General features: G+C 42.2%; 1 protein-coding gene across 9 annotated transcripts in view; it reads left to right on the top strand.

Moving 5' to 3' along the window:
* PKHD1 (PKHD1 ciliary IPT domain containing fibrocystin/polyductin) overlaps positions 1–16,999 on the top strand; it is a 568,785-nt gene that overhangs the window by 177,670 nt on the left and 374,116 nt on the right. For all 9 annotated transcript variants that reach the window (XM_058306868.2, XM_071218516.1, XM_071218517.1 and 6 more), the window contains one exon: positions 4,059–4,271. In XM_058306868.2, coding sequence (XP_058162851.1) covers positions 4,059–4,271 — 213 coding nt within the window. The remainder of the gene's footprint in view (positions 1–4,058; positions 4,272–16,999) is intronic.

Raw genomic sequence — 16,999 nt, 5'->3', positions numbered from 1 at the left:
TGTGTGATGAATCTGGACTCAGATGGGATCTCCCTTCATAAGACTTTCATGCTAATGTGCTGGAGGTGCAGTTAATGTTGGGGTTTAAAATATATTTAGGGGATTTGAATCTCTGGACTGACAATGTGATAGCCAGGTCCTGAGCCTCAACAGACTCCAGCACCTACAATCTGATTTATTGGACTTACCACACTCAGCTAAGATGGAGGTGAAGAAGGACAACCACCACACCATGGAGCCTAGAGTGATTACAACTGAAAATGGGAGGATTGCATCCAGCATCCAGGTGGAATCTGAGCCTCCTCTTGACATAAAGGTGCAATGGACACAACCAATCCAGTGTCCACATAGAAGAGGTGGCATTGGATTGGGAAAAGTGGACATAATGGACAAAGGGTATGGGGAAAGGCAGGAAGAGATGAGAGGTGGAGGCGTCTTCGGGACATGGAGCTGCCCTGGATGGTGCTTCAGAGGTAATCACCGGACATTGTAAATCCTCACAGGGCCTACTTGATGGAATAGAGGAGAGTATGGGCCATGATGTGAACCAATGTATATGAGGTGCAGAGGTGCCCAAAGATGTACTTACCAAATCCAATGGATGTGTCATGATGATGGGAATGAGTGTTGTTGGGGGAGGGGAGAGGGGGGGTGGGGGGGTGGGGTTGAATGGGACCTCACATATATATTTTTAATGTAATATTATTACAAAGTCAATAAAAAATAAAAAAATTAAAAAAAAAAAGATAGAGAAAAAAAAAAAAAAAGAAAGAATGGGAGGAGGAGAAAACAGACAGTGAGTATAGATTTTTTAAAAAAAGAATGTTTATATAGAGAGACGCAGAGAATTGAAGTAATAGCTGAGGGTTGGTAGCTGAGGGTAAGGTGAGGATTTTTAAAGATGACAGATTGTATATTATATTTTTGTATATAATGAGGGAAATAAATGTGTAGAGATATACAGAAACCATGATGATATGGTGATACAGTAAAGGTTGACAATGATTTTTCCATTTATTCATAAGATAATTATTGAGCATCTGCTATGTGTTATGTAGTATGCCAAACATAGGGAATAAATAATGATTAAGACATGGTAATTACTTCAGGTCATACCTCTTCTAGAGTCCTGTCTACAACTGAGTAGAACACAAGGCGGCGCTCTTATCCCAGATAGTTGGGTTCAGGAAGGATTGTCTTTCCTATACTTAGGGAATCTGGGGAATTATCAACTGGTTTTTTTTCCTTTAGATGTTTTGTTGTTGTTGTTGTTTGGTGTTGCCTTTTAACAATAAAACTTGTGGGATTTTCCACTTTCCTGTTTCACTCTCTAACCTGAATAGCATGTCCCTTTATGCTCTCATGAAATGAAATTTACCTTTTTTTGCTGTCATAATACACAGCGATCATAGACTCTGGACAGTATAGTTGAAGGAACAGAGGACCTGCCTAGGAATCACAGGGACTGGATTCCCTTCTAAGCTTTATGACTAGGATGGCTATGACTTCCTGGCACAGTTCTAGTTTGTCCCGCAGTGACTGTTAATAATTCCTCCTTTCATACCTTCAAAAGCATCTCAGTTTCTACAACAATTCCCGTGGCCATTGTATCCATGATCCACTCCCCACAAGATGTGGGGCAAGCTTCTCTGGCTTCCATCATTTTACTCTAAATATGTAGAGGCAAGAGTTTTGAGCATACAATTCTAAAACATCAAAATAAATGGTTGCAAATGAGTTTGTTTTCTAGCTCTTTTTTTTACACAAAGTCAAATGTGTTTCTAACACTTAGTCTTTATTAGTTAGCTGTTTCACATCTTGTGGACACTACCTGATTATAGCCTCTGTTTTATAATGTTTTCCTTTTTCTTGTCATTAACAATTCCCTTGGAATTTGTTTTTTGAGCTTTCTTTTAAAGTTTCTATATTTTTGCAGTGCCCTATATCACTACCCTTTATATCCAGCAAAGAACATCTATTCATTCATCATTATTATAATAAGCACTTCCTCTATGTAAAACACCATACCAGAAATCATGGCAATTGAATCTGATATGACTACAGACATGAGCAAGATATAGTTCAAAGGACAGATCATGAGTTATCCTGAGTTCACTTTTCACTTTCTTCTTGGATGCTTTGTGGCCACAAGATTTCCATGTACCAGACTCTTAGTGTTCAGTGGAACCAGAAATAAGGTGGCAGGCCCATTGTAGATCATATGCCTAACTTCAACAGTGCTTGTCAAGATGAAAAGTGTGATAACAAGGAAGGTAAAAAGATCCATTGCTGAACATTCTCAAATATTTATAAGGTATCCCAGAGTCTGCACAGAAACCTCAGGTCGTGAACAATAAAGGTCAATATTCAACAGGTTGTGACCAAATCCATTTATTTTATATGCCTGTTTTATCTCTTCTTCTATGCCTGGTTCTTTGGTGAGAATGGAGGCAAGATTGGGAAATCCTGGGAACTGAGATAAACACGATAATCTGGAGATACATAAATTAAAATGGACTTTAAGGGGTTCTGGAGCCTGGTAGGAATAGGCATGTATGAGATGAAAAGATCAACAGTATGTGGCTAGATAGTTGATAGCCACACCTGGAACTTGTGTCTGGGGATTGTCCTCTCTAGGCTTTTTCAGACTCGTGGTATTTCTAATATAAAGTCACAGCTCTGAAAACTGTGTTTTAGTCCAGAGCTTTTCAAATCACTTGTAGGCTGGATTCAGATTTAATAGCTCATTTCATGTTCAAGTGTTTAGATGGAAGCTTTGATTATTCCGGTGTTCCTGAGAAAAATCTTTGTGGTATGTAAATATTCTAGATGCTTTTGAGGAGGGGCATAAAGATGAAAATGCCTTTTTCATATCTTAAGAATTGTCTCTCATAACATAAAGTAATTGTAACATATATTCCTACGTTGTCAAAAATTTGGAGATTAGAACAAACCTATATGTGTCTTAGTTAAGGTTATTAGGTTTCAAATAACAGAAACCAACTTTCCTTTAAAAAGGAACTTTATACGTATTGGGTAGCTTATGGAATTCATTGAAAGTCTTGAAAATCAGGTTCAGAAGTAGACAGGCATCAGGACACTCTGGAGGGAATGGTGCGTGAGTGTCTCAGAGGCAGAAATTCATCCCAGTTTCTTCAGGATGCCACCACCGGGATTAATGAGATAACTTCTCCAGTCTTCGTTTTGCTCCAGATTTCTTTTGGAGCCTAGGCACATGACTCAGGCTGTGGTAGGACAGGGTGCCTTGACTGACAGTCCCACTCAACTGCATACAATGGGCAGAGCAATTCCTCAAGGAATTTATTATCGAAAGAATGTACAAGAGATTGTGGTCAGCTAAAATGCTACAAATGCCATGAAGTTTGCCCATGATTACTCCCCCTTTTGCCATAAATCTTTATAGTTTTGGCATATTTTCTTCTATCCTTATTTCCTGTCCATTTGTCTTCTAGATTTCCTTTACTTTTTTCTCTTTTCACTCGAATTGTAGAAGTTTTGATTTCTCTTCTGTAAAATGGGAAAAATAGTGATCTCATCTCTGACTTAAAATGTCATAAATTGCTGAAATTTAGGTTTTTATCATCCAAAGTATTATAAATAAATCTGCAGTGAATATCTTAACATATAACTCCTTCCATATTTTAGATTATGTCCTTATCAGAGAGGAATAGAAGTAGAAAGTATCTCATGATTATTTGATCATGAGAGCCAAGAGAAAGGGAGAACATGGTCATAATATACATTTTACTGTGTTATGTTTGGAAGGTAACATATATGATCTCTTAGTTAAAGAGGATTCCGTGTTAGGCTCCTTTTATTGTTATTGGAAATAGTTTGGGAAGAAGGGCAGATTGTAGGGTTGCCCATTTTTGATAGCTAACCTACCTAGGCTGGTTTAGCTATTCTCGGGTATCTGATCCACTCTATTGTGCTTCTAGAAGAGAAGCTAAATTAACATAAAGTATAGAAATGAAGAGGATTCAGAGCTGTCAAAAGGTGAGCTTCTATGGACTAACAATTTTCTCTTTGGCTATTAGGGGGCAAGCTGATTTTCATGGATCCAGAACCCACTGAACTCAGGGCACACTCTATCCTTGTGTCTGATGGTGGAGAGCTCCGGATTGGATCTGAGGACAAGCCCTTTCAAGGCAAAGCTCAGATCAAACTCTATGGGAATTCCCACTCTGCTCCCTTCTTTCCATATGGAATCAAATTCTTAGCTGTGAGGAATGGAACTCTTTCTCTGCATGGTAAGTGAGGCAATTGACCGGAGGAAATGAGTTAGAACTGTGTTTTGCCAGTGTGGGGGCAATGGGGAAAACTATAAAACTATCTTAAAATCATTTGGCTGCTAGTTGCTGAGGCAACAATGTCAATCAGAGCATGGGCACTATTTCTTTAAATAAGACATATTAATTGTTTTGATGCCTATGATAGAGTATACCATGATTCTCAGTTATTTTCTCCTCTTCCTGCAAGGGCATTATGTACTTCCATCCAATGTCAGGTGAGTTGCGGTGCATCCCTGTGGGTGGAGCATACCCTGCAGCCCCATTGAGAGTAGGCTTAACCATGGACTTGCTTTACTCAATGGAATGTGAGTAAGGTGACATATGCAGTGGCCAAGCAGAAGTATGAAGAGCCATTGCCATGCTTTGGCCATTTTTTCTTTTCCTTCTGCCTGAGGATAATCTTTCCCAGAAAGGGACTGCTCCTTCAGTTTGGGAACTTGAATGAAGACAACATGGAGTAGACCTGCAGCTGAACTACTGTGGTCATATATGTGAATGAGGAATAAATCTTTGTAATCACAAGTCACTGAGATTTGTGTTTGTAACTGCAGCACATCCTCGTGCAAACTGACTGATACGATTACCTAGCATACAGTTAGTTTGAGATGGTCTGGTGTCCCAAACCAAGTATTCAAATGAAGAATTAAATGCTCCTAATTCTTTTGCTGCCTTTATTTCGACTTTTCATTATCCTGTTCCAGTATGAAGGACCAGTGAAAAAGTTCATAAATATACCCTTATGTACCTATATTTTCAATATACCCTGTACTTATAAGCCTTTGTGTTTAATCAGTTGTCAACTTATGAAATTCCCTACTGCCATTGCTTACAATCAATACTGGACAAAGAAGGCAAAATAGATGCTTCTAATATGTTTCCAGAATTCTGAATGTTAAGGAAAAAAAAATATTGCTCCTCTAGCCCTGTGATGCTACTGGGTATTGAGAGTACAGATACCTGTTCTCCATCTGCTCCCCTCCTCCCTCTTCTCCTCTCCCCTCCTCTTACACCCCTGACTCACCTTCTGCTGGCCCCTCCTCTTTTCCCAATTCTCCCAAGGTTAGGCTGTCACCAACAACTGCTTCGAGCAGGGGTTCTTAACCAGGGGTCCACAGACCTCCAGGGGGTCTGTGAAAAGATTTCAGGGGGTCCGGAGCTTGAACTGAAATTCAAAAATCATTATTCTTGTGGGGACGTGTTGGCACGGGTGTGATATATTTATTAAATAATACACAGGATAGTGTGGACCTAGTAAGGGGTCCCTGATTTTCTCCTGACTGGCAAAGGTATCCATGGAACACAAAAGGTCAAGAACCCCTGGCATAGGCCATTCCCCAAAGTCCTTTCAAAATAGGAGTGACTTGGATCATGGAAACCACAAAGCCTGTACATTGGACGCAGGTGAAAGCAAGCTATTTTCCTTTCTGATGTAATGCTGTTGTATTTCATTCATTTGCAAGAAATGTGATGCAGAAAAGAGCTTTGCCATTTCGTGAGAATGATTCCATTCCTGATGAATCTATTAGAGTCACAGTCACACCCTAAGGCTCATCAATCCTCTCCTTCACCTAGCCCTCACCACCTGGGGCCTCAAACAGATTTCCCCTCCGGCATGGTGGTATATCATGGTGAAAATCGTTACGTAATTTCACTGGCCTTTTCCCAGGGCCAAAGGTGGATCTTGTGACACTGGTGCTTTAGGGAAAAACTCATTTTCTTTTGCTGTCAAGTATGCAAAAACAGTGAGGGACTTGATTCACGGCTGTGCACCCAGAAAGCCCCTAATGACTGACCATTCACTCAGCTTCCCAGGAAAATGTAGGCAGGAGATCCACCAACTTAAGTGTATCGAAGACTTACCTGGGGAGATTTTAAAACTCCAGATTTCTGGGCCTCATCCCTACCATCGGAGTCAGGGACCTGAGGTGGGGCCCAGGAATATGCATTTTAATGGGACCCTCAGGGGATTTGATTCAGGTGGTCCATTGACTACACTTAGAGAACCGGTTTTAGTGGTTAATACTTTTGGAATCAGAAATCAGTCCAGCTCTTCCACTTGTTAGTTATTATTACCTTGGGCAAATTAATCTATAAAACCAGGAAAAACCAGGTCTTCCCTCACAGACTTTGTGCTTGTTAAATGCCTCAGAGTGTCAAGCACACAGTAAACACTCAACAAGTGTTAGTTTTTGCTTTTTGATTGCATTCATCTCCCCACTCCCAAAGCAGGGAACACCCAACACCAATTATCTCCCCCTCTTTTTTTTTCCCTTTGAGGTAAGGATGAGGTGGGGGCTTCTGTGGTGAAATTTGACATGGGGCCAGATCTTCATAGAGATTTTTTTCCTCTCATTAATATTTCTTGTTTATCTCCTTTTATCAAAGAAAAGGAAGGTTGTTCCCTTTGGAGATGATGAAGTAACAGTATTCCCAGATAGTTTATGTTTTGTTTCCACCACCCAGTGAACACCTTTTGATTTTAATCTCTCTTGGTGCATACAGCTGCTTCCCAGCAGTGGTAAGCCACCTGTTTGGGGATTGACCAACACTCCCACAAAAGGCCCCTGGTCCTATGGTGTAAACCCATTTGTAAATAGGACCTTGGAAGATGTTACTAGTTAAGTTGTACCCAAACTGAATGTGGGTGGGCCTTAGCCCAACATGGCGAAGTCCTTTTAAGCAAAGGTAATGGGGTGTGAAAGAGAGAAGCCATGAGCAGCTAGACGTCAAAGGAACCCAGGAGAGAAAGGAGAAGGCGCCGCCATGCGCTTTGCCACATGATGGAAAAGCCAAGGAACCCGAAAGATTGCCAACCAGCCAGAAGATACCAATCCAAGGAGGCCTCCCAGCCTCTGAATCCCTGAGTCAGTGAATTCCCAGTGTTAAGCCAACCCCTTGTATGGTATTTGTTTTAACAGCCAGGAAATCAGAATACCACCATCTCTGGGCATGGTTACAATAAAGGCTTCTTAGAAACCATTTGCTGGGGCCCCACTATAGCAAGAAGTACAACAGTGCCCAGCAAATGTGGCATTTTGTAGGCATTTTATTCCTCACCTCAAATGGTAGGAGAACTGATAGATTCTACTTTAAGTCCTGCTTGGTTTACATGTATTCACACAAAAGGATCTGCAGCTCTAATGTTGCCTTCCTCACAGTCTCCCTCTTACCTCATCGTCACTGTGGCCCCTCGTCACCCTTCCATACTCCTGATTTTTATCACAGATTAGAATCGCCAGGCAAACAGGTTTTGCTCTGCGGCTGTCATGAGGAAAGATGGCATTGAAAGTGCTTTTCATGTTTTTCTTTTAATGTAGAAAAACTTGTACATTCTCAAAGTCACATACACACACCTCTGTCTACATGCACCCAGGCACAGCCACACACACTATCTGTTTCTGTCTGAGAGGATCAATCTGGACAGGGCATGTTCTGAATCTGGTGCGGTTCAGATTGCTTAGTAAATTCTGTGGGCTGCTGACTCTGATACGTCAGTATGACTAAAGAGTCTCAGGATTCCTTGAGAGTGGCGGTCTGGGGTTTGGGTGCATGTCGTCTGTAAGGAAATTTCTCACCTGCCTTTCGTTCTTGCCACCCTGTCTGCCTGTCCAGGTTCTCCACCCCAGACTGACTGTCAATCATGTGCTGCTTTTCAAGGCAGTGGGTCGCTGTCAGCCTGGACAACTTGAATTTTTGACAATGTAATTACGGCCCTTGCTTCCACAGTGGGAGTCTGAGAGGGATGGTGGAGCTTTTATTGATTGTTCAGCAGGGAAATTTATCAATGTCTCTCACTTCATTTCCAGTTCCTCCCTGAGAAATTTGGCTGACAGTTTCTTAGGAGCAAAGCAGTCTTATGGCCTTGACTGGACTTATGTCTTTGTCCTTTTCAAGAAATTACAAGATACAGGCATTAAATATAAATGGAAATTTCTGACAAAATCATAGCTAGTGTGTGACTGAGGAGAGCACTAGTGCAGTTGTTAGGCACACGACAATTCTGTAGGAACAAATAAGAAAAAGGTAGTTTATATCAGCAAAGTATATGGTTTGTTTTCCTTCTAGAAGTACCAAGTATCTGTAAATTCCTCACTTTTTATAAGTACAGTGTTTCAGCACCATTATTGTTCTTGCTGAAGAGTGTCAGCTGTCCTGAAGCACAGTGCAGAGCATGTGGACTCTGCATGCATATAGGCGTGTGTTCCTGGCCACTGGTTTTCATACTGTGCTCTACAAAATTTGAATGTTTCCTGAGGGACTTCAGGGGTTCCACAAGCCTTGTGTTTGGGGGTAAAGCAATAAAAATTCAAATTGCTCAAGTACATCACTCATTGTTTTTATCTCTATTATATATTGGTATTTAAAAGTATTATTTCATTTGAAGAAGGAGTTCCATGGCAAAAATAAGGAGTAAAAGCAACACTGTTAGGTCTTCCTTTAAAAACTGTCATATGTGGGTCCTTTTGAACAGCCCAGGGCCTCTCTATGTGATTTTGTATTTCTTCAAGACTTACTGAGCTCTTCGGCCTTTTCTATAAAAGTCTGTTCTCTGATAGGGCATAAAAATGTCCAGAGCTCATTTTCATGTCCTAATAATCCCTCTTTAGCCAACAATATGTTTTCGGATATCTGTTCTTTTGTCTTCTGATCAGTTATTTCCAGTCTTGTCTCTTCTCTGTCCATAACACCTCTTCCTGTCCTGCTCCCTACCTATTTCTTCTAGACCAGGACTTCCCCCTTCTCTTCTATCTCTCATAGTTCAGCCCAAGGGTGTTTTTTATGTATCTTTATTAGCCTCAACTGTTTGGGTTGTAAGGGACAGAAACCAAGCACAAACAAACTTAGACAAAACAAAGCTCCTGTAATCAAACTGCAGATTGGGTAGGAGGGAGCTGGCCTTGGGCACACACGTCTGCATCTGGGGCCCCAGATGCCATCAGGACTCACACTGTCTTGCTCCTCTGGGTGTCTGCTGCATTGGCTTCATTCTCTTCTGCTCCTTACTGGCTTCTTCCACATGTTTGCTGGCATTTTCTGGTCACATGGGCTTGGGTTTTCTACCAGAGAAGAAAAGAGCTCTGTTTTCTATCATTAGCTCAAAACAAAAACAAAAAACGAGGAAAGAGTTCAGGAAGTCCAAACCGATTAATTTAGCTGGCCCAGGACAATACAGTTCCCCGGAGGATAGGAAACTGTGATTGCCCCACTCAAGTCACCTTACCAACCGTCAAGGCCAGGGAGGCAAAGGCATGTGAGAAGATGACCACTCTAATCTGACCGGGGAGGTGTGTCATGCTGTGAGTGTGTGTCTGTGTGTGCGCGCGCATGTGTGTGTATGTTGGGAAGCAGTTCACAGAAAGAAGGGGAGGTGGTCAATGCCAGAGCAGGCATTGGGAGGAAGACAAAACCCTAGGTGCCTTCTAAGCTAGGTAAACTACAATTGTAGGCTTTTGGATTCTAGCTCAGCCTTTGAAGTTTTAAGGTGACTGACATCCACAGGCAGAATATTCAAATGTGGTAAAATCTTTACAGCTGCATCACTCAGTGTGTAAAGGTGAAACCAGTTGTCATTTGGGTTGCATTTCGGCTGAATGAAATACCTGTGTGAGGTCAGATAAACAAAAGGGCCTGATTGGACACTCTTCCCAATGTTATCAAAAATTTAAATATTTAAAAATTTGAAAAGCTCTATTTATCTTATGGAATCTAATTTTTCTGTTATCTGTTATGCTTTTCCTCTCTCCTTATTATTCCTATCTCCTTAATCCTTATCATTTAACCCTGGAGTGTTCTTGATTTTTCTCAATATTGAAGAAGTTCTATGCCTTCCCTGAGCACATACTACTGTGAAACATTACCTGAGATTTCATGGGAAACTTTAACTGTTGTGTAATTCTGACATAGAGCTAAGCCCATGGAAGAGGTACGTTTTTAGGGATTGTTGGGAGACTTGAACCTTCCAGGCGGAAGCCTGATGCAGAACCGACTTTGTTTTTCCCTAATCACTGCTTTCATTCATACTCTCATGGATGTCTTTTTTCTTGACCCTTAACAACACCTTGGTCACCATATCTTTCCAGTAGATTTCAGATATCTAAGAAGCCAGTCCTAAGCTTCAGACTCCTATTCATTTAAAGGTCCCCTCCTCTACTCAAGGCTCCAGCCTGAGGCCCTTGGAGTAGTGGGGGCTTGGCTTCACTCTTCCTCCCAACCTTGTTCTACCTTCTCTCACTGTTGGGGCTGGTAGGAGAGGTTAGGCAGGAAATTTGGCAGACTTTTTACTTCACTGTGCAGTTGCATCCTCTGGGGATGTTCCTACCACTCGCGACAGTTGTCAGGTTGACTGTTGATTCTCTCACGAGATGCGCATATGAGATCATGGCTGCCCTTCGGAAGACCTTCCTATCACAGTGTCCCAGTGTGGAAGCTCCTCCTGGGTTGGTGACCTCTTTGCTTCTACCTGGGGGCTTGCTCTCTTGGGTAGCATTCCAGCAAATTGGCACAAGCTTATCTTTCCACAGAAACCAACTGTCCCTGGGAAACTTCCTAATCCTTCCACACCAAGGATGTTCCATTTATCACCTCTTTCTCTGCCCTGCTTTCTCTCTAATTTTCCTTTCCCTTACTCAGATAGGCATAGGTAGCCCAGCAAAGGTGTGGCATTTGCAGACATTCAACTTGGAAAGAGAAGCCAGTCCCCTTCTTGTAGCAATTCCAAACTCTGTGATGGTTTTTTTTTGGTCTGTTTTTGTTTTTGCTTGAGTGGAGAAATGTACCCTCACCCATCCGTCTGAGAGAAGGAGAGGAAAAGGCAATGAACGGATTGCTTGTCCAAGCTAATGACTCAGTACCATCTCTGAAGATTCCCTTGACTCTCCTTTCCCAACCTTTGTTGCTCCATATAGCCTGTGTGGGGTCTACTCCAGAGACGGCTGGGATGGCAAAGCTAGATTCATCTCATTTAAAGAAGCCCTAGAGGATTCCTACTCCTTAACTGCTATTTATGGATCACTTACAATGTTGGGTGCTTATCACCTCTTTGTCCACATCCTGGACCACTCTGGGAATGTGGAGGTCCAATTCAACAACCTGCTATGTATGTGAAATGTTGGTTCAAAGGGACCTGGAGCTTGAAGGCGAGAACAGTGGTAATGTTTTGTTTATTTGTTTCTGTGTTTTATTTTGATTAGTTTTGATTTAAGGGTGGGAAGTAAGATCAAAAAAGGAGAGGAATGGTAGGAGGACTGTGGAAAATTTAAAACCTATTTATTGCTTACTGTAATCTTAAATTCAAGCAAGCTACAAAACAGTGTTGGTTCTGGTCAGCTGGCATATTGTGGGGCATATAATTACACAGTCAGGTAAACACTGGGTAGTATGGGTCTAGAGTGTTTGGAATCTTCGGCATGGTAGGGCATCAGTGACAGGATGACTGGGTCCCTTTTCAGAGCCCATGAGGTTTGGTCCTCAACTCTATGTCCTTTAAAAGCAAAACACGGAGAGGGGGCAAGATGGCGGCTGAGTGAACATCCCTGTTAGAGTCTTCTGCAGGGAATTGGCTGGGCGGCGTTGGAGACTCTTTGGGACTGGATTGTTTCGGGATTTTTGCTGGTCCGGAGGTGTCTGGACATCGATTTGGAGGGAAGGTAACAGAGAGGATTCGTCTGTGAAATATACACGGAGATCCCAGCTACCTGTAGAGGATTCCCTTCTTGGGTAGGCGGAGACGAGGCATCTAGCCCCGCTCGGTGGGGCTGGGCCAGGCCGGGCCGCGCTGCGCCGGCGGTGAGCGGGGCCGGGCGGGGCCGAGCCAGGCCGAGCCGGGCCGCGGTAGCGTTTGGAGCCGGGCGGGGCCGGTTCAGGCCCCGGCTGCGGGCCGCGGTAGCGTTTGGAGCCGGGCGGGGCCGGTGCAGGCCCCGGCTGCGGGCCGCGGTAGCGCTTGGAGCCGGGCGGGGCCGGTGCAGGCCCCGGCTGCGGGCCGCGGTAGCGCTTGGAGCCGGGCGGGGCCGGTGCAGGCCCCGGCTGCGGGCCGCGGTAGCGCTTGGAGCCGGGCGGGGCCGGCGGGCCGCGGTAGCGCTTGAAGCCGGGCGGGGCCGGTGCAGGCCCCGGCTGCGGGCCGCGGTAGCGCTTGGAGCCGGGCGGGGCCGGTGCAGGCCCCGGCTGCGGGCCGCGGTAGCGCTTGGAGCCGGGCGGGGCCGGTGCAGGCCCCGGCTGCGGGCCGCGGTAGCGTTTGGAGCCGGGCGGGCCCGGGTCAGGCCGCGGCGGGTACGGAGCCGGGCAGGGCCGGTCCAGGCCGCGGTGGCGGGAGGTGGACGCCGGAGCCGGCTGGGCCGCTGTAGCGAGCGGAGCTGGGCGGAGCCAGGCCAGGCCAAGGCGGCGTGAGGAGCCGGGCAGAGCCGGTCCAAGCCTCCGTGGCGGGCGGAGCCGGGCCTGCGGAGGGGTTTCTGTTTTTTTTTTTTTGTTTGTTTGTTTGTTTTTTGTTTTTTGTTTTTTGTTTTTTTTTTTTTTATTTTACTTAATTTTTTTTTTTTTTTTTTTTTTTTTGAGCATCTGCAGTACTGGGGAGTTCGTGGGCCCTGGGTGGCCTATTGGGGGTTTGTGGGAAGGGAGGTGCTTGCAGACCCATTTGGGCAGACAGACGGGGGGGGTTTTAGGGCAAAGCGGGGGGAAGTTGTTGTTTTAGATAGTGTTGCAATTGTGACACGTGTGTACCTGTATCTCTCTTCTCCCTATCCGTTCCCCACCGTTTGCCCATCCTCTTTTTCTTTCTTCCTTTCTTCTTGCCTTTCTTTTTTCTTTATTATAATTAGTTTTTTTTTTTTTTCGGTTTTCTCTTTCCCTCTTGTCCCTCATCTTCCACTTATTTTTACTTTAATTCAAGTATACAATAGGTGCTACAGGGAACACCTCACATTTGCTGGGTTTTCCCATCCTCCACTGCCTCATTTCTGTGTGAACTGATTTAGGCTACCTACACTATCCCCCTTCCCCTGCATCTTGATATCCACTATCATCTACTGTCTCTCCTATATTCCACCCCCCACCTCCCGTTCTTTGATCCACAAAGTGTCTAACTCTTAATTTCTAATACCTTTGTTCTGTTTTCTGTCTATTATCCACTCTTGAAACTATTACCTTTCTTTTCTTTTTCCCTCTCTCATGAAAACAATAGCTGTGTAGTTCATACCATATTCCTCCCAAATTCAGTCATCAACTTCATAAAAGGTACTCTACCTACAGCTATAACTCTATACAATCTACATGAATCTAACCTCCATACTTCCAGATCTCATATTCCTGCTTTATTAACATACATCACCAATACAACTTTACACTTTTCCCTTGCTTACACAATTGCCTTTCCCCAACACTAATACTTTCCTCTAAAGTGAACTTAACCAACAACAAGTAACTAGAATAAGAAGAAAAAAGTGACAAAGAGAAGATATAACACCTGTGCAAAAATAACAACTAATTAACCTCCAAGAGCAGACAAAGAAGCTAAGGAACTGATTAAATTCGTCAAAATAAAGAGATGACCAGAAAGCAACAAAAATCTACGAACCAAACCAATAATCAGGAAAACATGGCTGAATCCAATCAACAAACCAATAATCACGAAGGGGAGCAAAACTTGGCACAAGCAATGAAAGATCTCAGAACATTTATCACCGACAAATTTGATGCAGTAATGAAAGAGGTTAACAACATGAAGACATCACTTGGAGGGGAAATTGCAGACATACGCAAAAACATAACAGATATGATGGGAATGAACACCACAGTTCAAGAAATCAAAAATACACTTGCAGCAAATATCAGCAGACTAGAAGAGACAGAGCAGAGAATTAGTGATGTGGAAGACAGTACATCAGAAATCAAACAGATAGTAGAAGGGGTCAATAAGAAGATAGAAAAAATCCAATTAGGATTTAGGGACCTGAATGACAATGCAAAACGCTCAAACATACGTATTATAGGCATTCCAGAAGGTGAAGAGAAGGGAAAGGGGTCAGAAAGAGTGTTGCAGGAAATAATGGCTGAAAACTTCCCAAATCTACTGAAAGAGACAGATGTACATATCCAAGAAGCACAGCGCACTCCACAAGTCATAAACCCCAACAGGCCCACCCCAAGACATATACTTGTCAAATTATCCAATGCTCAAGACAAAGAGAAAATCCTAAAAGCAGCAAGAGAAAAGAAAACCATCACATACAAGGGAAGCTCAATTAGATTAAGTGCTGATTTCTCTTCTGAAACCATGGAGGCAAGAAGACAGTGGTATGATATAGTCAAGGTACTAAAGGAAAAAAATTTCCAACCAAGAATACTCTATCCAGCTAAACTAGCATTCAAACATGATGGAGAGTTCAAAATATTCGCAGACAAACAGAAACTGAAAGAGTATACCAACAAGAAACCTCCCCTTCAAGAAATTCTAAAGGGAGTTCTGCAGGAAGAAAGGAAAAAACAGGAAAGGCAAAGTTGGAGGAGAGTATAAGACCAACAACAACAACAAAAAAGACAAAAAAAAAAATATACAAACAAAATATGACAAACACAAATCCAATCAAAATATGGCTAACACAAATAATTCCTTGATAGTAATAACACTGAATGTCAATGGATTAAACTCACCTATCAAAAGATTCAGACTGGGACACTGGATAAGGAAATATGACCCATCCATATGCTGTCTACAAGAGACACATCTTAGACCCAGAGACGCATGGAGATTGAAAGTGAAAGGCTGGAAAACAATCATACAAGCTAACAATAACCAAAAAAAGGCAGGAGTAGCTATATTAATATCAGACAAAATAGACTTTAAATGTGAAACAATTGTGAGAGACAAAGAAGGATACTACATTTTAGTCAAAGGGAAAATCTGTCAAGAAGATCGAACAATCATAAATATCTATGCCCCTAACAAGGGTGCCTCTAAATACGTCAGGCAAACGCTGGAAAAACTAAGTGAAAGAATAGATACATCTACAATTATAGTGGGGGATTTTAATACACCACTATCAACTCTGGACAGAACATCTCAAAAGAGAATCACCAAAGAAACAAAACATCTTAATAGTATATTAGAGGAGCTCGATCTAATAGACATATATAGATCGCTACACCCAAACACAGCAGGATATACATTTTTCTCAAGCGCACATGGATCATTCTCCAAGATAGATCATATGCTAGGCCACAAAGAAAGGCTGAACGAATTCAGAAAGATTGAAATCATACAAAACATTATCTCTGACCACAGTGGAGTCAAGCTGGAGATTTGCAAGGGAAAGAAGCCCAGATTTCACACCACGATTTGGAAATTAAACAACACACTCTTAGAAAAACAGTGGGTCAAAGAGGAAATCTCAAAAGAAATCAATGACTACCTTGAAACAAATGATAATGATAACACAACATACCAAAATTTATGGGATGCAGCAAAAGCAGTACTGAGAGGGAAGTTTATAGCCATAAATTCATATATCAAAAAAGAAGAAAGAGCAAAAATTGAAGAACTAACTGCACATTTGAAGGAATTAGAAAAACAACAACAAAGTAACCCAACAGGAAGAAGAAGGAAGGAAATAACAAAGATAAGAGCAGAACTAAATGAAATAGAAAATAAGAAAGCACTTGAACAGATAAACAAGACCAAGAGCTGGTTTTTTGAGAAGATTAACAAAATTGACAAACCTTTAGCAACACTAACAAAGAAAAAAAGAGAGAAGATGCAAATACACAAAATAAGAAATGAGAAAGGCGATATCACCACTGACCCCACAGAAATAAAGACTATCATAAGAGGATATTTTGAAAAACTATATTCCAACAAAAATGACAATCTAGAGGAAATGGACAAATTCCTAGAAACACATAAACAGCCCATATTGACAAAAGAAGAAATTGATGATCTTAACAAACCAATCACAAGCAGAGAGATAGAATCAGTTATTAAAAATCTCCCAACTAAGAAGAGCCCAGGGCCAGATGGCTTCACAGGTGAATTCTATAAAACATTCCGGAAAGAACTGACACCAATCCTGCTGAAACTATTCCAAACCATCGAAACAGAAAGAACATTACCCAACTCCTTCTATGATGCCAACATTACCCTAGTACCAAAGCCAAACAAAGACATCACAAGAAAGGAAAATTACAGACCAATTTCTCTAATGAACCTAGACGCAAAAATACTTAACAAAATACTTGCTAATCGTATTCAACAACACATTAAACGAATTATACACCACGACCAAGTGGGATTCATCCCAGGTATGCAAGGATGGTTCAACATAAGAAAATCAATCAACGTAATACACCATATAAACAGATTGAAGGAAAAAAATCACATGATTATATCTATTGATGCAGAAAAAGCATTTGACAAAATACAGCACCCTTTCTTGATAAAAACACTCCAAATGATTGGAATACAAGGAAATTTTTTGAACATGATAAAGAGTATATATGAAAAACCTAAAGCCAATATTGTTTACAATGGAGAAATCCTAGACTCCTTCCCTCTAAACTCAGGAACAAGACAAGGATGCCCACTGTCGCCGCTCCTATTTAACATTGTCTTAGAAGTACTTGCTCGAGCACTGAGGCAAGAACCAGAAATAAAAGGCATTCAAATTGGAAAGGAAGAAGTCAAAATTTCATTATTTGCAGAT

The sequence above is a fragment of the Dasypus novemcinctus genome, chromosome 11, assembly GCF_030445035.2.
Source record: "Dasypus novemcinctus isolate mDasNov1 chromosome 11, mDasNov1.1.hap2, whole genome shotgun sequence".
In the NCBI taxonomy this organism is placed as follows: domain Eukaryota; kingdom Metazoa; phylum Chordata; class Mammalia; order Cingulata; family Dasypodidae; genus Dasypus; species Dasypus novemcinctus.
This window is presented reverse-complemented; position numbering and strand designations above follow the sequence as displayed.